This window comes from Mustela putorius, unplaced genomic scaffold (assembly GCF_011764305.1).
Source record: "Mustela putorius furo isolate JIRA1106 unplaced genomic scaffold, ASM1176430v1.1 tig00000785_pilon_pilon_pilon, whole genome shotgun sequence".
In the NCBI taxonomy this organism is placed as follows: Eukaryota; Metazoa; Chordata; class Mammalia; order Carnivora; family Mustelidae; genus Mustela; species Mustela putorius.
Genome location: NW_025421480.1, coordinates 10,957,024 through 10,979,247, shown reverse-complemented (window position 1 = coordinate 10,979,247; position 22,224 = coordinate 10,957,024). Strand labels below are relative to the sequence as shown.

Genomic DNA, 22,224 nt, shown 5'->3' with positions numbered 1-22,224 from the left:
AAGTTGGGGGTGTAGTTAGGAAAACATAAAGAGAGCCCTGTCCAAAGCATCTGTCATTTCAGAGTGCCTACTGGCATGCCTAAAGCTGCACCTCTCTGAAGAACAACATTAAACCAATCACTAAACAAACAAATAACACCACCTCTGAGGGGTAGGACCAGTACCCAGTATTGTGTTGCTATAATACATTAAAATACATTATCTAAGGGTGCCTGGGTGGCTCAGTGGGTTAAGCCTCTGCCTTTGGCTCAGGTCATGATCTCAGGGTCCTGGGATGGAGTCCCACATTGGGCTCTCTGCTTGGCAGGGAGCCTGCTTCCTTCTCTCTCTCTCTCTCTCTCTCTCTCTCTCTGCCTGCCTCTCTGCCTACTTGTGATCTCTGTCAAATAAATAAATAAAATCTTTAAAAAAATAAAATAAAATACATTATCTAAAATGTTCGGTTTACAAACAAAAAAGATTATAAGATACACAAAGAAACAGGAAACTAGGGGAGTTAGAGAAGAGAAGGGAGCTGGGGTAAATTGGAAGGGGAGGTGAATCAAGAGAGACTATGGACTCTGAAAAACAATCTGAGGGGTTTGAAGTGGCGGGGGGTGGGAGGTTGGAGTACCAAGTGGTGGGTATTATAGAGGGCACGGATTGCATGGAGCACTGGGTGTGGTGAAAAAATAATGAATACTGTTTTTCTGAAAATAAATAAATTAAAAAAAAAAAAAAAAGAAAGAAACAGGAAACTATGTCCCATATACAAAGGAAAAAAAAAAAAAGGAGGCAACAGAAACTGCCTGTGAGAGCAACTAATAGAAAATGACTTCAAAGTGGCCATTTTATATATTCAAAGAACTAAAGGTAACCATAACTAATGAAGTAAAGAAGATGTGATAATGTCACATCAAATAGAGGATATAGATAAAGAGACTGAATTAACAACAACAAACCAGAGAGAAAGATGAAAATTCTGCATTAAAAAGTACAATAACAAAATGAGAAACTCTCTAGGACTCAACAGTAGATGTGAAATGTCAGAAGAAAAAATTAGGGAAGTTTGAAGATAAACTAAAAGAGATTATGAAATCTGATTAGAGTAAAAAAGGTGAAGAAAAATGAACAGTACTTCAGAGATTTGTGCGATACCATATAGCATACCACATGCACATAAGAGCAGTACAAAAGGACAAGGAGAAAAAAAGAGAAGACTGAAAACTTCCCAAATTTACTGAGTAACACTAATCTACATACCCAGAAAGCTCAACAAACTCTAACAAAGAAAAATTCAAGGAGATTCCCAGCTACACCATAATAAAAGGGCTGAAAGTCAAAAGACAAGGAGAAAATCTTGAAAGCAGGAAAAGAAAAACAACTAATTACTCACAAGAGCTAAGATTAACAGCTGACTTCTCTGCAGAAATAGCAGAAGCTAGGAAACAAACTAACATACTCAAACTGCTCAAAACAAACCAAAAACCCCCCAAAATGAAACAAAAAAACTTGTCACCAAAAATCCTATATCCATCAAAGCTATCATTCAAAAATTAAGGTGAAATAAAGACATTCCCAATAAACAAAAACTGAGAGGCTAGTGTTACCTTACAAGAAACACTAAAAGAATTCCATCAGGCTGAAAGCAAGTGACCACCAAAAGTAATTCAAATCCATACACAAAAAACAGCTCCGCTAAAGTTAATTATGTAATTATAAAAGGCAGTATTAATGCATTTATTTTCTTTTTTCTCTTAAAGGATTAAAAAAAACCCCTACTATATAAAGTAATATATACATACATGTACAGATACACATATATATACAGATATATTTATATATATACAGATATATTTATATATATATTTACAGATAGATATGGATATGGATATATTATACATATACTTACAGATATACATATACACATTATATGTATGCATAAATATAAATATAAAATGATGTTAGATCATTACCATATAGAAACGTAATACATTTGCCAATAACAGCACAAAGGAGGTGGGTGGGAGCAAACCTGTACTGGGTTAAAGAAATAACTACTGATGGTAAAGAAATAACTACTGTTGGTAAAGAAATAACTACTGATGGTAAAGTAATAACTACAACAATGTACTATTGGGTATAGAACACTAATAAATATAACTAAATAACAATATGCCTTAAAAAGGGGGGAAAGGAAATAAAGGAATATAAAAGCAATGTTTCTCTATCTCACCAGCACTAAGCTAATATAAATCTGAAGTTGGTTCTATTAATATGTATAGGATAAGCCCAAAAACAACCACAAAAAATAAACTCAAAAAGATGTAGTTTAAAAAAAAAATCATTAAACAAACTTAAATGCTGCTTTGAAAAATATTCACCTAATACTAAAGAAAGCAGAAAAGGAAAAGACATGAGACATAGAAAAAGGAAAGTAAAATGGCAGGCATAAATCCCACTATATCAACAAATAACATTAAATATAAATGGGTTAAACAATCCAATCAAAAGGACTGAATTTAAAGAGACCTAACTATATGCTCCAAAATATAAGCCATAGATTCAAAGACACAAATAGACTGAAAGTAAAATGTGGGAAGTGATAAATCATGCAAACAAACACAAGTCTAGAGTGGTATACCTCTATCAGATAAACAGATTTTAAAACAACAAAAAAATTTATTAGAGATAATCATTTTATGATAAAAGGGTTTGTTCATGAGTAAGATATGACAATTAAAAAAATATGTGCACCAAGAGTTCCAAAATATATGAAGCAAAAACAAAAGTGAAGAAAGAAATGGATACTTCAACAATAACAGTTGGAGACTTCAATATCTCATTTTTAATAATGGATAGAACTAGACAGAAGATCAAGGGAATATAAGATTTAACACTATAAATCAACTAGACCTAACACAATTCTATAGAACACCATAGAATTTATATTTACTATAGAATACTCCACCCAACATCAGCAGAATATATATTCTCAAGTGCACATGGAAGTCTCCAGGACAGACCATATGCCAGGTCATAAAATCAACCTCAAAAAATTTAAAAACATAAATACTACAAAGTGTGTCCTCTGACCATGGTAGAATGAAATTATAAATCAGTAACAGAAAACAAACTAGGAAACTCACAAATATGTAGAAATTAAACCACAGACACTCCTAAATAATGTATCAAAGAACGTATCAAAGGAAAATCAGGAAATACTTTGGGACAAATGAAAACAAAGACACAATATACCAAAACAAATGGGATGTAGCTAAAACGGATTAGAAGGGAATTTGTAGCTGTAAATACCTACAGAAGAACAAATAAAAACGTCAAATAAATAACCTAACTTTTGCATTTTCAAATGATCTAGAATAGCCAAAACAGTCTTGAAAAAGAAGAACAAAGTAAGAAGACTCATACTTCTCCATTTCAAAATGTACTACAAAGCAACAGTAATCAAAACAGTGTTGTCCTGATGAAACAAGAGAATATAGATCAGTGGGACAGAATTGGGAGCCCAGAAATAAAACCACGTGCCAACTGATTTCAACAAGGGTATCAAGACCATTTAATGGAGAAAGCACAGGCTTTTAAACAAATGTGCTAGGACATCTGAATAGTTACACGCAAAAGAATATAATTGAACTGTTACATCATATCCCATACAAAAATGAACTCAAAATGAACTAAAAATGCAAGGGCTAACCTAAGTTTATTCTTAGAAGAAAAAATAAAAGTAAACCTTAATCTCAGATTTGGAAAAGATTCTTAGATATGAAAACAAAAGCATGAGGAACAAGAAAAAAAACATAATTTGGACTTTTTATCAAAACTAAAAACGTTCACATGAGGAAAAAAAAAACAACTAAAAACATGCACTTCAAAGAATACCATTAAAAAAATGAAGACAAAGGGACTTGTATTAAAATATATTAAAAATTATTACAACTTGAAAAAAGACAATTCGATTTAAAATGGACAAAGGATCTGAAGTGCCAATTCTACAAGGAAGATACACCAAAGACCAAAAAGCACATTAAAAGATGCTTGACATCGTTAGTCATTAGAGAAATGCAAATCATAACCACAAAAAGTTCATACTTCATATTCATTAAGATAACTGTAATAAAAAAGTCAGAATAACAAGTGTTGCGGGGGTAGGCAGAGATCATAAACTGGTTAGAAATGTAAATGTTGTGGCTATGGTGGAAAACTGTGGCAGTTCTCAAGCAATTAAACACAGAATTACAGGGTACCTGGGTGGCTCAGTTGGTTAAGTATCTGCCTTCAGCTCAGATCATGATCCTAGGGTTCTAGCAACAAGTCCTGCATCCTCGCTCAGTGGGGACTCTGTTTCTCCCTCTCCTCTATCCCTCCCACTTGCTCATGGCATTCTCTCACTCAAATAAATAAAATCTTAAACAAACGAATGAACAAAGAATTACATATGACCCAGCAATTCTACTCCTAGGTATGTACTCAAGAGAAATTAAAACGTATGCCTACATAAAAACTTGTACACAGGGGCGCCTGGGTGGCTCAGTGGGTTAAAGCCTCTGCCTTCGGCTTAGGTCATGATCCCAGGATCCTGGGATCGAGCCCCATGTTGGGCTCTCTGCTCTGCAGGGAGCCTGCTTCCTCTTCTCTCTCTCTTTCTGCCTGCCTCTCTGCCTACTTGTGATCTCTGTCAAATAAATAAATAAAATATTAAAAAAAAAACCTTGTACACAAATGTTTATAGTAACATTATTCATAATAACTAAAAGTTGGAAACTCAAATGTCCATCAACTGATGAATGAACAAATAAAATGTGGTGCTACAGCCATACAATGGATCACTTAGTCATAACAGGAATGAAGTACTGAAACATCTACCACATGAACAAAACCTGAAAATATTATGCTAGGTGAAAAGAAGCCAGTGGTATAAAAAACTTACAAAAGACTACATATGATTCCATTCATATAAAATGTCCAGAACAGGGAACTCTAAAGAAACAGAAAGTAGATTAATGATTGCTTAGGGAAGGCGATGGATGAGATGAGGAGTAATACTTAAAAGGTATGGCATTTCTTTTTGAGATTATGAAAATGTTCTAAAATTGACTATAGTGATGGTTCTACATATCTGTACATATACTAAAAGCCACTGAATTGTACACTTTAAATGGGTGAATCATATGGCTTATGAATTATATCTCAATAAAGCTTTTAACAAATTTTAGTTCAGTCCTGGTCTCTAAAACACTTCCATATCAAATTTATAAAACATTCAAAGTTTAAAGCATTAAAAGCAAGTAAAAGTTTAAAGATCAGTTATGATTTAAAGGTCAAATGCCACTAACCAATAATTATAAAAACTTCATTCTGCCACAAATGTATACACAACACATGCCTAGGATACCCGTTTTGTCTTTATGCCATCTATACTAATTTTTACGGAACATATAAATGAAAACACAAAAACCACCACATAAAAGGAAAAAGAATAATATTTTATCAATAGGGCTACATAGGGTTGGTTTTAAGAACAGTTCACTGAATAAAAAAGAATAAATTCCATAAAGTAAGATAATTTGAAGTTTTCCCTTGTAATGTAGTTTTTGGTATAGTCTCAAATTCATGGTACCAGAAAATCTATTCATTTCTCTTAAGACCTCAAATACCCTATAGAAAAAGAATGAAATTTTAATACATTCGTTATCATAAAACCTTTCTTTTCTTGCCCGTTTTCATAAAAGTCAATGTGATAAACTAAACTTAAGGATAACCAAATTACTTCAAAATGTTCATTGTTAAAACTCTATTTTAGATCTAAGAATAAATAAAGGATTAAGTATAATTTGTAACAGAAATAAATTTTATAGGTATAATTTTCCTTAAAGGAAAAACGTGTCATATTTCCAATTACTGGTACTCACATTTTTGAAATCTAAAGTAGGAACTCATATAGGATTCATGCTACAAATTATAGAACAAGCACTGTATCATAGCAACCCAGCAATACCACTACAGTGACACGCTGAGGATGCAATCCAAGATTCTAATTTAAGAAACTGGCACAGAATATAGGACATGTAGCTTTTTTTGGCAATACTCCTAGAACATTAATAACTAAGACTCTAAAATCAGCTTTTATTTGAAACTTTAGAGGATCAAACTATTATAAAGGAACAATAGAAACATTTATTAACAAGTGATTCACAGCAATGCAAACAGAACTTTGTTAAGGATTTATGATTTCATGAAAATTGAAAAATGGTTGGAGAAGAACTGTGGAGGGATAACCTTTTAGGAAATCTGAATACATGCACCCTATCAATTTGATAGTGAGTCCTGATATACAAATATTGTTTTAATAAAACTGCTAAAATACTATCCAAACTTTAAAGAATATTTCTATGCTTTATTCCATCACTATTCAAATGTGAATACATCCACAACTATTATATTTTAAAAGGATAGGCACTGTTTTTTAATCTCAAAAAAATTAACTTTGTTATTTTTTGTCTTTGAAAACAACTTCTGATAAAGTAGAAAAGAACAAGAAATGAAGATGAGCTAATGGGGCTTATTATATGAATTCCTTGGATTGTAGAAACTTGGACTTTTGGAAGGAGAATACTAGAAAAACAGGCTCTTGAGAGAGTACAGGCATATTAACTCATTTCATTGCAGTTCGCAGATACTGAATTTTTTTTTTTTTTTTTTTTTTTTAACAAATTGAAGCTTTGTGTCAACGCTGCACTGAGTAAGTCTACCGGCACCATTTTTCTGACAGCATTTGCTCACTTCATGTCTCTATGTCATACTTCGGTAATTCTTGGAATATTTCAAACTTTTTCATTATTTTATTTGTTATGGTGACCTACAATCAGTGACTACGACTTTCTGAAGGCTGATGACTAGCATTTTTAAGCAATAAGTATTTTTAAATTAAGGTAAGTACTTTTTTTATTTGACATAATGCTACTGCACACTTTAAAGACTATAGTACAGTGTTAATATAACTTTTTTATGCACTGGGAAATAAAAAGTTCATTTGACTCACTTTATTGTGATATTTGCTTAATTGTGGGGGTGGTTTAGAACCAAGCAGGCAATATCTTTCAGATATGCCTATAAAAGGAATATCTATGTCATCTGTTTAATTCAATTTGTTTTTTGGTTTCTGTTTTTTCCTATGTGATAAATTATGAAACATTGTTTTTTTGCTTTTTTGTTTTTTTGCTTATTAATTCAATTTGAATATAAAGCCTGTTATTCATTAAATTAAACAGGCTCTTAGAAGCATTTTGTTTCTCATTTGGAATTTTTGGGGAACAAGAAGTATTAAGCAAATCTTTACAGATCAATGCCTCTATAGCTATTTTCAGTTTTGATGACTGTGATGAGGATCCATCTGGCAACTACTCTTCCCTGTAGAAACACCTGCTACCGTGTTAAGGGAAGGGATTAACAACTTAACAACGTTGTTCAAGTCTCTAGAACAGGCCTCAAGGTCTACAAACACTGACTTCCTTCCACCATCAGACCACAGATGGGCTTCAGGGTGGTGGTGGTGGTGGTGGTGGTGAATCCAAGAACCCTAAAATTATATACACAATATTGTATACAATATTTTCTGAGAAGATGATGCATTTCTTTAATCAGGTTTTCTAAAAGATCCATGTACAACCTCCCTAAAATCAAACAGCAGTGTTCTTAGAAATTATTTCCTCTCCTTTTACTATGAGGAATTTTTAATTTTTTTTTTATTTTTTATTCACATATAACGTCTTATTAGCCCCAGGGGTACAGGTCTGTGTGTGTACAGGGGTACACACTTCACAGCACTCACCATAGCACATACCTTCCCCAATGTCCATAACCCAACCACCCTTTCCCTACCCCCTCCTAACATAAGGGATTTTTCTAATCAAGGTTTAAAATAATTTTATTTAGTACTTCCAGAAATATAAACTTCACTCAGAAACAAATCTAAATCAATTTTAATTTTTTCCTCTCAGAAGTATGCTATTTATAATATTCAATTAAAGTAAGTAACGGGTTACATGCAGAACGGCATACATTATATGATCCCACTTAATGGAAAAAAATAGAAAGATTCTCAAAATTTAAGAAACGTTTCCTCTGGGAGTTTTTATTTTCTATCCTTGTACAATTCTTTTTTGACTTGATTTTAACAGTGAAGTCTGTAAGTTTTTATAAAAATAATAAAGCCATTATAAAGGAAATAGGGTAGTTAAGAATATGACATTTCTTATGGCATAGTCTTTAAGTGAGTTTATTTTAGAAAACCATGAAAACTGAAACTCACTCATGACTCACAGCAAGTATTGTATCCTAAAATAGTCATTCCTATTCCACAGGAGAAGCTAACTTTTCTAGATCTTTAAAAAAAAAAGAAGAAGAAGAAGAAGAAGAAGCAATTCTCAAAATATCAAAATGTTATGTCTAAGGTCATCCATGTTGGTCCAAATTAAAAACAGGATATCAAAATATATGAAATACCAAAATCAGTGCCTGGGTATTTGGTAGCTAGGTTAAAGCTGGGTTATTTTTAAGTTTCCTAGGTGTATGATAGAAATTTCCTCTGAAGGAAATATGACTATTAAAACTAAATGTCCCTTAAAAGGTGCACTGTTACATTTACTATTTTGTTTCCATTTTGGATTCAAATTTAGGCCAGTTCATTCACTGGAAGGACAAATGTATGTGGAAAACTACTTAAAGAGATGACATCGTCCAATTTGTTTTTCTGGAGATTTTACAGCAGAGTAAAAATCAGTAAAGTAAGGGGCGCCTGGGTGGCTCAGTGGGTTAAAGCCTCTGCCTTCGGCTCAGGTCATGATCTCAGGGTCCTGGGATCGAGCCCGGAATTGGGGCTCTCTGCTCGGTGGGGAGACTGCTTCCTCCTCTCTCTCCGCCTGCCTCTCTGCCTACTTGTGATCTCTCTCTCTCTGTCAAATAAATAGATTAAAAAAAAAATCAGTAAAGTGATAGAAGAATCAGTCCAAATGACTTTTATATCCAAGTCTCAGTTATTTTGCCTCAATTTATTTCCTCCCTCAAATTGGGAAATAATGATCACAAAGAATACGCTAATGTGGCCACAAATACAAGTTTTCCGAAACTGTGTGTACAGAGCTTATGTAAAGAGAAACTGAAATATACACAGCATTTCCAAAAGAGAGGCAGAAATAAGTAGACAGTCTGATCAATTCTTGATATTCCATAACTCATTAAAACTGCTAATTATAGATTATAACTTTAACTCCAAAATATAACTCTAGCTCTGACAAAAGTGCTGAGTGATGAAAGTTCACTTCATCTTCTGTCTCAGTACTCATTCATAAAACAAATGTTAAATGTTCTCCAATGAAAATTTTACATTACTTAAAAAAGGGAGGAACTGTGCTAAAAGGGAGACACCAAAGAAGATCAATGAAGTATTTTTATATCAGCACAATTTAAGAAATAAAAATCCTCTGCACTGAATATTCTTAGAAAAATGTTCAATAATGGTCTACTTGCCCAGGACCTAAAAGAAATCCATATCTTGATGAGGTTCAATTACTATGAATTCTCCTTTGTACTGTTAGAAATTTGGTATTATTATTGCTTTAGTGCAGGCAATACACATCTTCAGTTTGATATTATAGAAGAATAAAAAAACCAACTGAAAAGATACTGAGCTATATATAACTTGAACAAACATATAACCTACCTCTTTTGGTTTCTTTATCAACAAAATGCTAAATTTAGGGTTGTATGCAAACATTATGTGACTCAGTTATAAGTCAGTATAAAATCATGAATCACTGCATGACACAAAATGGTGTTTTTCTTTAAGTCAATTTAATAGGTTTTGCTTCATTATTTTATCCAATAAATAGTAAGACCAAGAACTGACTACTTAAATGCTAGGGAAGAAGATAGAGATCTCAGGTCTTGGAGCACTTAACTTACACTCTAAAGGCAGAAAACAGGAAATAAGTAACTCCAACCTTATTTGTACTTGCACTTGTCCCAACATATTTTGTGATCTCCCTCACACATACACCATGTGGTGTACACAAACATTCCACTGAATAGTGAACAGATAATACCAATCTGCCCAGAAGACCAAGTAGCCAAAGTCACAAACTATGATCATTTTCTAACTGGCAAATTTGAAAATCTTCTAATTAATTTTTAGAAGTCACAGAAATTACCAAATGGACACTCCATGATTCATGCTTCCAAAAATCTATTTGATATTCTTACTTGGGTCTCCAAGAGATATCTCAAACTTCAAATTTCCAAAATCCAATTCTGGATTTTCCCTCTAAATCTGGTTGCTTCTTTTATGTGTTCCTTCTCAGTGGTGGTAGAACTACTCACTCAGTGGTCCAAGCTAGAACACCTGGAAGTCACCCTTGATTCCTACCTTTCCTTCTCCTCCTCCCCTCAAATAATTAACAAGTCCAATCTAAGATATATCCCAAATACAATCCATTCTGCACCTCACAGCTAATGATGAATTTTTTTTCTAATTGCCAAGCTTCCTGAGATGCCCATACTTACTGACTTGACTTTTTAACAATTTCCATTCATTCCTTACTTTACAAAAATTTCAGGTCTATCAATCCTCTGGAATGCCTCTTAAGTCACCACTGTTACTTAGACTACCAAGCCCATGGAACTTTTAAGCTCTTGTATGACTGTCAACAGCTCTTTTCAATGTTACTAGTCCCCCTCCGCCAATTTTTAAAAATATTTTATTTTTTTGTGAGGGAGAAAAAGGGTACATGTGCATACACAAGCAGGAGTGGGTGGGGGGGGCAGAGAGAGAAGCAGATTCCCTGCTGAACAGGGAGCCTGATGAGGTACATAATCCTAGGACCCTGGGATCATGACCTAAGCTGAAGCAGACACTTAAGCAACTGAGCCACCCAAATGCCCCTCCCCCATTTTTAAAGGTGCTCTTCCGATGACTGCCTTGTCTCTCCTCTTACCTCTCTTCCCTTGGCTTTCACTCAAGCTCTCTCTCTTGCCTTGAGATTACCCTCTTTCCTTTGATCATCATCTAAATGATGATATTCCTTGGCCTCTTTCCTTTCCACACATTTTCAGTGGTTGCTTCTACTTGAATCATTTCAAATGCCCTCTTTAATCTAAAGACTCCTAAATTGTTCTCCTTAGCATAGGTCTATTTAGTTCCAGACCCAAATATCTAACTTCCTACTAGACAGATGCACTTTGATTTCCCACAGGCACTTCAATCTGTCCAACAAAAAGGAAAAAAAAAAAAAACATTTTCGGGGCACCTGGGTGGCTCAGTGGGTTAAAGCCTCTGCTTTCGGCTCGGGTCATGATCCCAGGGTCCTGGGATCGAGCCCCGCATCAGGCTCTCTGCTCGGCAGGGAGCCTGCTTCCTCCTCCTCTCTCTCTCTGCCTGCCTCTCTGCCTACTTGTGATCTCTATCTGTCAAATAAAATAAATAAAATCTTAAAAAAAAAAAAGTTCACCCAAATCTGATCTTCTTCTCTTTTTCCCTTTCAGTAAATTGCTATCATGCCTCTAGTTGCCCTAATTAGAAATGTACCATCATTGGTTTCTCCCTCTCACCAAGTCCTGCCTTAGACAAGGCCACCTTCATCTCTTGTCTGAATTACTGTGCCAGCATCCTAACTAGTGTTCCTTACTTGCATCTCCCAGTACATTCTTCATGCTACCATCAGGAGTAAACACAGCACATGGTATCAAGACTATGGTATAGACCCTAATTGTTGCTTCAGTCTCTTCTCTCATCAGTTCTCTATTACAATAGCCTTTATTACAGCCACGAAGACTGTTGGCACTTCCCCAAATATACTACACTCATATTGCCCATTAGGTGGATCTCTCAGACCCCATCTGTCTCAGCTGAACATCGTGTTTAGGTCCCAGTGTACCTGTTGCTTTCTCCAGGAAACTTTCCCTGATCTCTCTCCTTACATACCAAAACCGGATCAGGTCCCCCATATTTTACCCTAGCCGCCTACTGCTTACTCTTATCACAAAACATGGCAGTAATTAAAACTGCCTTACATGTCTATATTCCCCACCAAACTACAAGTTCCTAGGGACATTTAATTTCAAAAAGTCATTTTATTCACTATATTAAGTAAAGCTTTAATCTCTAAATTTTAAGCTCTATGAACACCAAAGAGAGGAAAAATATTTCTGCACCAAATTTTGAAGGCAAAGTATGTATCTAGTTTTAACAGCAGGCAAACAAAATTTTTCCTCTGGCCAATTAAAAGAATGAATGTGTAAATTTTTTTTTGTTTTTCTGTTGTTGTTTTTAAAGCAGATACACCGGTGCCTGAATGGCTCCGTTGGTTAAACATGACTCCTGGTTTTGGCTCAGGTCATGGTCTTGGGTGGTAGGATCAAGCCCTGCATCAGGCTCCCCACTCAGCAGGGAGTCTGCCTGGAATTCTCTCTCCCTCTGTCTCTCTGTCTCTCTCTCAAATAAATAATATTTTTTAAAAAGGCAGATACATATTCCTACAGAAATTATGATTACTTATGGCTCTAGCAGATGTTTATCATTAGAAAGGTCTGTCTGAAGCACTCTGTTTTGCCAAATCAAAATTCAGAGTTTACAATAAAAACTGTATCTTTTTCACTTTATTAATTTAAAGGCATGGGATTAACAATGTGCTCAAATAATCACTAACTTGTGATAACAGCTGTTATTCTAGATTAACTTTTACCAGTAAGTGTGAAACAAAGGCAAAACCACTTAAAAGAAAAAATGTATAATTTTTGAAGCCATATTTAAAACTTGACACTTCTGAACTATGAGTTTTAAGTCCAGTCATTAAAAAATTCCTGTTTCAGACATTTAACCTTTTTTAGGTACTGTCCATACAGTTTATTCATTAACAAAGCAAAACCTGAGAAAATATCTAGGAGCTTAAAAACCCTGTATTTTCTCTTATATTAAAGAAAGTTTCTCTGATGAAATGACAAGCTATTTATTTTGAACAAGAGTAAAACTGATTCCCAGTGGAGGCTAAAACTACAATAACTTCTGTGGTCCCATTCACCACTAGAAGGCTCAACTAGATATAATATCATGGTAAGGTTATAGTAGCTGCAATTAGCATCACCATTCCAGTAGGAGGAGTGTGTTCCTAAGAAATCCCTTGCCTTCAGTGTCCAAGTTAGAAACAGGTTCTCTGAATTTTATCATGTGAGCCTATCCTATTCAGCAAATTAGTCCTCCAAAAATCATTATATATTTCTTTAGAAGTTCTGATCAAAATTGCAGGATTTCTAAAATTCACATCTGCCTTTGGCTCGGGTCATTCAAAAAGCCCACATAAACAAACTCCTTCAGGGAAGACTTCAAATATATATATTAAAAAGTAAGTCTGAAACTGCTTATTAGTCAATATCCTGCTCAGACACGTAGAGTTTATTTTGTATAAACCTACTCTGTTCATGTAAAAGTCTTTCAGCAAAGCATTTAGGTTCCTTGTTACACAATAATGCATTAAAAGTAATTACATATTTAAAATCTGTTCCTTTAATCTCCTTCAAGGACATCCTTATAAAAGACTGCAACTTAATTTTAGAAATTACTGCAAACTAATTATTTGAGTTCATTTAATGTTTGTATACACATGTCCAGGTTGTGAGTCAACCCAGTACTGCTTTTCCACAGAAACCTTACACAACACGTTTCCTAGCAAAAACCTATCAATAACATTACATGTCACAAACCAGTCATTTGCAAACCGTAAAATACAAGAGCAAACAATCCTTCATTTTAATTCTACACTTACTATTTACTGTCATGGTATCAAAAGCCCAGAATTTATTTACTTAAAAACCTGAACTAGACTTAGGCACAAATACATTAAAATAAAAAACAAAATAGAAGAGAACCAATCTGCTGATAGATAGCATCAAACATCACTGAACAAACGTTGCTGAAAGAAGCACCATCAGTAATTAGGTGGAGGAAGGGGTGTTAAGGGAAGACAGTCAAAAGACAGCTAACAGGTAATCTCTCTCCAACAAAACAGTTGTTCTAACTACATAACTACATTTACTATGCACAAAATACTGTATCTGGTACCACAATGGGATATGAAAACACAGATGACTTCTGCTTTCAAAGTCTTTCATTCTGGACAGAGAACATTACTCCATAACAACTGAACACAGACTCAAAACAATACATCAATAAATACCAGTCTTATTCAAACTGGATAGCAGAAAGACCAAAAACAAAATAGGAACATGAACTATAAGTGGTACCAGGTGCTTGATGCTTTACCTTCAACAAAAAGCTGTAATCAAGATTAAGATGATAGAAGTAAAAATACTGTGCAAAAAAATTTCTTGCTGCCAAACAAGGACAAGGCACGACCAAAAAAAGTTAAATTCAAGAACAATAGTTCATTTGTTTAATAACTAATATTCAACGTATACACCAGTAATATTAGTTCTAAATTTTAAAGAAGCATAAGAATGCCTTTAGGCAAATACCAGTTCTGTACTCCAAAATGGCTGGAACCATGTTACCCTGAATGATGGAATTAAAAACCCTCTATGATATGTTCTCACTTTTATTTTACTCAGCCCCAGCTCTAAAATCAGAGAGAAGAAAAATAGACCTAGTATAAAATGATTAACAGTTGAGTTTTAATTATGATAACTACAGAAAAATCCTATAGAATCATCATCTCATACCTAAAACTCCAGAATATAACTAACATCCCTTCAGGAAAGCATCTGATTAGCCACAGGGGGCAGCAAAGTTAAGAGAGTGAAAAGTAAATAGCAGGAGGTGAAGTGAGGGCAGGAAATGTTAATAGGCTGGGTAATGAGCCATGAGTATCAGAGAGAAAAGGACAAAGTCTCAATTAATGAATTAAATCAATAGACAGATAATGCTAAATTAGTGATTCTCAACCCTGGCTGCACGTTAGAATCACCCTGGGAGCTTTTAAAAATACAAATGCCTCTATCCTATCTTAGGCCAATTAATTTAGACTCTCTTGAGGGTGGGCCTTGGCACTGATATTTTTTAAAGTTCTCCAAGTGTACAGCCACAATTGAGAACCTGAGTGCTAAACACAAAAATAAAAATAAGCTAGTCTCCATTACCAGATTCTTACAGTTTAAAAAAGTTGAATTTCAAAAACAAAGCACAAAAATCTATTTCCAAATATATTATTTTTGTTGATAAACTTGCCTTTGTCAGCCAAAGAGAGACAAAAACTCATTAAGAACTAATTCATCTTTGTGATTTTATCAAGACAAAATGTGACTCTTACAAATGATTAAGCTGATGTAGAAAAACAATTCAAGTTTACTACTTACAGGATAGCACTCTACTCCAAAGATCACACTATTTTAACTAAATACATTTTACTGCAATATCACTTTATTCAATTAGACACTTCATAAAATAATCCAAAATTCAATTAAGGATCAGAGGAGGTAATAAAATTGGTGGAAAAAGAAATCTGACCCTAAATAGGAATTCTGAAGATGTTACACTTAATTAGAAAATTTTTCCTTCTAGAGGCCAGCAATGGATATTATGTTATCAATTTCTCTAGAAAGTATATCCTAAAAAATTTTTCTATTAAAAAATAATATTCCAGAGGAAATTTGGCATTACTTTCAGAAAGTAGCCCTAAAATGACAAAAATGTGTTATATCCCTTTGCGAACATTTTTCTTGATATATTCAGAGGAATTTCAACTCTCCTTTAATGCCAATCCAACTACAAATAGGGATCTGGGATTTAGAGAAAATGGTATTAACTTTGAGAAGACCCATAAACCTTAAAAGTTGAGTCAATATTTCCCCCACCACAAGAAAGTTAAAATAGTTAAGAAACTTCAGATCATGTCAGTGTTCCTGTTCCAGTTACCCTAAAAGACCACATATCTCAAGGGAAAAACATTTTTTTCCTAAAGGTAAGCAAGGCACTTCAAATCAGCATCTCTGTTACTGGCCTGGATTCCTCCAGTGGGACCCAGTTTCTAAGAATATAACAAAGAATCTGAGTGATACTTAGCAGGCGGTTCTTCACTTCATCTCAAAGCAGATTTCATTCTGTTTTTTGCTATTTACTGGCTGTTTCTCAGGAAAAATGCACATCTATACATTTCTATTGGTTAACTCAATTACTTTGCTTGCTAAAAATCGTCTAACTACAGCTTTTATTTTATTTTATTTTTTTTTTTTTAAGATTTTATTTATTTATTTGTCAGAGAGAGAGAGCAAGCGAGAGCGAGCACAGGCAGACAGAGTAGAAGGCAGAGTCAGAGGGAGAAGCAGGCTCCCCGCAGAGCAAGGAGCCCGATGTGGGACTCGATCCCAGGACGCTGGGATCATGACCTGAGCCGAAGGCAGCTGCTTAACCAACTGAGCCACCCAGGCGTCCCATAACTACAGCTTTTATTTTAAACATTCTTCACTCTACCCTATTTCCACTTCCATACTTATGCTGAAAAATGATATAGCTTCACCTTATTTCACATAAATCAAATCTTAAAACTGGTTATAAATAAAATCTTTAAGTTCACTAGGAAAGTTTACCATTTATGTGAATCCTTCATTAAAAAAATATTTTTAATCCGGACTCTCAAATATAAAAGAGAATGGAAGCTAACATTCTTTGCCTATTTTTAGATACTTTAATTACATTATTTCACTTAATCCCCACAATCCTAGGGAGATAGAAGGTATTATCCCCATTTTACAGATAAGGAGAAGCCAGAAAAGAGTAAAAATTTACCTTTGACCCAGGACTGACCCCAATGACCCAACTCTATCATATTGATTCAAATTTTTATAAAATAGGTTAACAGCAAAAATACTGAAATCAGTTGACCTGAGTACCCCTAAGAGTTGCAACACCAGATAAATAACCACAGGCCTGAAACTACATTGTTTAAGCCTCAACTTTCTCATCAATAAAATATGAACAATACTGGTTTTGCAAAGTTGCTGGGATGCCCCAATGAAATAAAATGTTTGTAAAAACACACCAAGCTATGGCATGTCATGCAACAGCATTACTTAGTAGGTGTGAAAAAGCAAGGGATATCGGGAATTAGGAGTTACACCTCTTTGGACTATTTCACTTACTATACACAATACTGTTTTATAATTAAAGAAAGTATGAACCAATTTATAAATGCTAAGAATTATATAAATGTAAGGCATCTACTACTTTACCAAATAAATCCTTCCAGAGACTTAAACAAAATAGGTTAAAACAGGCTGAAAAACTTCTACTGTGAATAACGGATTTTTTTTTAATGTTGGACATTTCCTAACTGTTGGATACTAGAGGAAAAATTTAAGGTAGAAAAATTAAGTCCTATACTAGCTTAAATTTAAAAACAGAAAAAAATGGTTTATCAAATGCTTCTACTTTTATTTTCTAGTACTTCACTCTCAGGGGGAGCTTATAAAATTCACATAACAAGAAAATTTAAAGGTGCTTTGAAAGAAAAATTTTAAGCTATACAATGAGGCAGTTTAATTTTCAGGACCCACATGATATGTTTGTTTTTAAAAAATTCTTTTAACAAGTCTTATTTTTATTAAATATTTTCTATAACAAAATAGTTTTCTCTGAACATTTTACCTATTAAAATCCTGAAACCTACTTACTAAATGATTTTGCACAAATAAACTTCTTACAGATGAAAAAGTTGGATTATTTTGTTAATCCTTACCCATAGTATGCTTTGAGGAAAATAGCTGGCACCTTTCCAGTTTAGATCCATGTGGACAAAGTGTAACATAAGCAGGTTAGTATAAACACTTGAAAGATCTTGGTTGCCCACAAATATCTGAATCTCTCCACAGGAGGATTGTATTTCAGAGCAGGAAGAAAAATTCTCTTTCATACACACACTAAAGGGCTTTCCACTGGTTTTTGTTAAGACCACAAATGGAAAAAACTACTACAGACAGAAGAAGCACACAACTCTGTGGTATCAAGTACACTGCCAAAGTAGCATGTGAAGCAACTGAATTTTTTAAAAAAGCACTTTTCAAGCACTTTGGCATTTGCAGTAAAAGTAGCTCTTATTAGTGGGCAATCCAAGTAAGGGTCTTACCAATTTGCATAAATTATCTTGAATACCTAATCTTCCTTTTAAAGAATACTGTATTTTAATGTTAAATATACAGAATGAATCTAAAGTTCCAGTTTTATTTTTTCTATACTAGTGACCAAATATTACAAATAAAACATTCAATGGCACCTTCAACTTGTTGAACTATGCACCATATAATTTAGAGGATAAAATATTTTAAAAACTGTGTTAAAGCTGCATCTCCTAGCTTGATCTACTAACCATATTTAATATGCAATTATTTTTATTAAATAAAATATATTAATGAGGAAAACAGTACTAAGGATCCACGATACCTTACTAAAAAGCAAATATGAAAAATGCTAGCAGCAAACCTTCAATTATAAACGATTTCACAATTTAATGGAAAAAAAAATCAATGACATAAAAACGTTTTTAATTAAATTTACACTTTGAAATCCATGAATAGCAATCCAACATCCTAACAGGTAAGATGATATTCTTTTATAGCTATGACATCACTCAAGAATTCAAATCTTGGCAATGCCTATCATTGTGGTTTACCACTGACCCTGATACGTAAATTTTAACCATTTTTGCATGCTGAACAACAAATGATAAATGCAGCAACACAAGCTACACATATCTTAAAACCTTTCAAAAGCAAGCTGGATTCTGGCTGTGGGAGGTCCTGGATTTAGAAGCACCCCAAGAGGCAGGGCAGTATAGGGTCTGAATGGGGTTCCAGATCCATTGTAGGTCAACTGTGATTTGATCTGGGGTTTTCTTTAGACTCCTAGCCAAACTAAGGCTGGATGCATAGGTCCAAAGACAAACAGGAACCAGATTAATCTTGAAGGAGATGAAATGGATTGAAAAAATCTCAACATTTACCTATTTTAGTATGGGATCTTTAATTTCCATGCCTTGTAAAACAGATGATCTGATTTCCATCAGGTTTCTTGGGTGTAAGAATTGTTTTAAATGTCTAGAAGCATTATCACCTTGCTCTAAGACGATTTCTATCTCCTCAAAAGCGAAGATATGAAAATTGTAAAATTAAAAGAGTAATGCACAAAGAATAAACTAGACCACCAGGAAACATTTTATTAAAAATCCTCGAAACCTTGTGGGAAAAGTAAGTGAGCCAAGTTCTCCTGCACGGCATTAGGCACGGAGACGAATCTGAATTACTGTACAACCTACACAGCCCCTGGAACCCCCGCTTCGCGAACTAAGTTCCCAGGCCACTGCAAAGCAATACTAACTCTCTTACACTTCTCCAAATTTACCGTGTGTATCTGCTCCGGCAATAAAGTACTTGAAGTCATCCTATTCTTTAAGTCAACTATACCATTTAAGCCTAACGACCCAGTAACTAAGCTACGCTTGTTCCTTTATAAATAAATCTGAAGACAAGCTAACTCCTAAGCACTGCCTGCGTGAGGCTCGCAAACAGACCCCGGTCTGCGCGACCCCTGGGAACAATCCGTGGGAAGCGGGGGGCGAGGAGAGGGGGAGAGCTGACGCTGGGTAACTGGGAAAGTAAAGGAAGAGCTCGAAGTGTGTGCAATGTGGAAGAGGGTCTCGGGCAGGCACGGGTCGGAAGGCAGGGCAGGTTGTTCAAGCCAAACCGGGAAAGACCAGCCCAGAGCAGGAGGGAAGAACTACCTGGCGGGGAGCAGGAGGAGAGCTGCCATCATCGAGGGCAGGTGAGCGAGCGCGCAGGTGGGGAGGAGTGCTGGCATCTTCTAGGATGGGAAGAGTTCAGGTGAATCGGGGAAAAGAAAAGCAGCGAAACTCTGAAGAGCAAACCTGTTTGATTCGGGCGGGGGCGGGGGGAAGCAACGTGGGAAACACGACTCCCACTGCAAGCCCCAGCGCGGCAGAAGGAACCCCCTGGAGGAAATGGCTCTGGAGGCGCGGGGGCGAGCCCCTGCGCTCCCTCCCGGGGCCGCACCCTCGGAGGTTACCTTTGAGCTGGGGCAAGGGGTGCAGCTCCGCCTGGCTGCCCTGGCTGCGGAACTGCGACGAGCCCTGGGAGCGCTTCTGCCTCTGCGCCTTGCGCACCGATTTCCGGGTGAAGCCGTCCACTTTCTCCGAGGCCGAGATGGCGGCGCTGGCAGCCCCCACCGGCGGCGACGACGACGACATCGCCGCGGCCCTGGCGCTTGGCAGCTCCGGCTGCTGCGTGCACGGAACGGGCAGCCGCAGGAGGAGGAGGTGGGGGGGGAGAGGCGCGGAGAGCTCGCGCCCCTTCGCCCCTTCCCCCCAGCCGCGCCGCCCTCCGGCTCCCGGGCGCCGCCGAGCTTCTCCTCGCCGCCCGCCGCCGCCTCACGGCCACATCTCAGGGCCGGGGGTTCCTGGTCCCCGCCGCGCGGCCACCTCCCGGGGCTGACGGAGGCAAGGGCGGGGGCGGAGGGGGGTGAAGAAGTTGTTGACTTCGGGCGCGGAGGGCGGGTGGAAGAGAGCCTGAAGTTTGGACAACTGAGGCGAGGGCGCGGGGGTGCGGACGCCGAGCGCGCCTCTCTTCTCTTCAGCCCAGTTCGCGAGCCGGCCGGCCGGCCCCTCACTGTCCGCTGCCAGCACAACCCGCCCTGCTTGGAGCCTCCTCCCAAGGCGCTGCCATCGCGGGTCCCTTCCGAGCCGCCGCCGCGGTGCCCGCTCTTCCCTGTCAGCGCCGGACCCTCATATCCCGGGGCGGTAACCCGCCGCCCCGGCTCTGGGCGCGCACACCCTCGCTCCTCACACCGCCGAGCTGTCCGAGCCCCCTCCCCCGCGCGCCCTTCCGCCGCCCACGGAGAACCCCAGCGGGCGACCGCTACAACTTGAGAAGGTGGAGGGTGCACGCAGGGAGGGGGGATAGTGTGTGTGTGCGCGTGTGCGCGCGCGCTAGAGCGCGCGGCCCAGAGGAGGGGCCGCGCGAGGGGTGGGGAAAGAGGAGATTGACTGACAACTTCCGCAGGGTCCCGCCAGCCTCTCGGACGTTCGGGAGGGAGTAAGAGGTGGGAAAACATGCCTATTCTCTCAGCCAATCGCAGAGCTAAGCGGCAGGAACGGGGTGAGGCGTGGCCTCCTTCATGGTCTGTTAAGGGGAGAGGTTAGGCTGAGAAATGGGGCGAGGTTGTGTGACGGACTTCTGCCACAGCCAATCGTGAGTGAGGACGGCGAGCGGTGCGCCGCTACGTCACAACAGCGCGATGAATTCTTCTGGTAGAGAAGGGAAGTGCCCCGCCTCCAGGAATCGCAGTTGCACGCCTGCGCCACGGGGCAGGCTGTGTTTGCTCTCCTGACCGCCTATGAGAAGAGCTAGAACCTAGAGGGGACAGTTAGCAGAGCGAGGACCCTTTCCCGTTCTTGTCCCATCTCTTGGCCAATGAGGAACTGCAGCGACTGATGGGGCTGAAGGTCTGGGGCGGGAAAGAGCGCCAGGTGTTACATCACTAAAATGGGTGGAGCAGGAGTCGGGGCTGGGAAAAGAGCGGTTGCATGCACGGGCGGAGGGACCCTGGGGAAGGCGAGGAGGGGAGTCCGTGGGTTTGGAGTTGGGCGCTGGATTCCTGGGCGGGCCTTGGCACTTCCACTGGTACTAAACCGCGCAATTAGTCGTTGCGGAATGAGTTTGTAGTTCTTGAGTGGTTCAGGCACCGTGGTTCGGAGAACTTCTCGCGCCTAGTGTGGGCAGTCGAGCACCTACTGCTTCAAAGAGTTCTCCGTGGCCGCACCATGCTGGAAGAGGTTTCTCGTGCCCAAGTTAGCATCCCACTAAGCCCCACCCGTTCTTCAGCCAGAGGCCTTCGCTTCTGCAGCAGAACGAGTACAGATTTGCTGATCAGTGGCTTGTGGATTCGGGGGTTGCCGTTTACTCATAGTGATCTCTTCCTCGGAGATTACAGACTTCTGAAGGACAAGGACTGGTTATCGGGTGGGTGTGGGGGCGCGCGCGCAGGCTTTGCGTGTCATGTTTAATAAAAATAAGTGAGTTGTTTGAGGAGTGCGCAAAAGGAACCAAATGTTCTCTCTCCAAACTATTATAAGACTCTCACTAACCAGAGTATTCATGCTAAGCGAAATTCATAAATTCATTTGTCACTTTCATAAAAATTGATAAACCTTTGCAGAG

The 22,224-nt window shown here is 37.7% G+C and overlaps 1 protein-coding gene across 1 annotated transcript in view; it reads right to left on the bottom strand.

The window, feature by feature from the left end:
• PPP2R5A (protein phosphatase 2 regulatory subunit B'alpha) overlaps positions 1-20,963 on the bottom strand; it is a 63,240-nt gene extending 42,277 nt beyond the window's left edge. Inside the window, exon 1 of the mRNA XM_045084707.1 lies at positions 20,075-20,963. Coding sequence (XP_044940642.1) covers positions 20,075-20,255 — 181 coding nt within the window. The 5' untranslated portion in view covers positions 20,256-20,963. The remainder of the gene's footprint in view (positions 1-20,074) is intronic.
• Between the last annotated feature and the right edge of the window lie 1,261 nt (positions 20,964-22,224).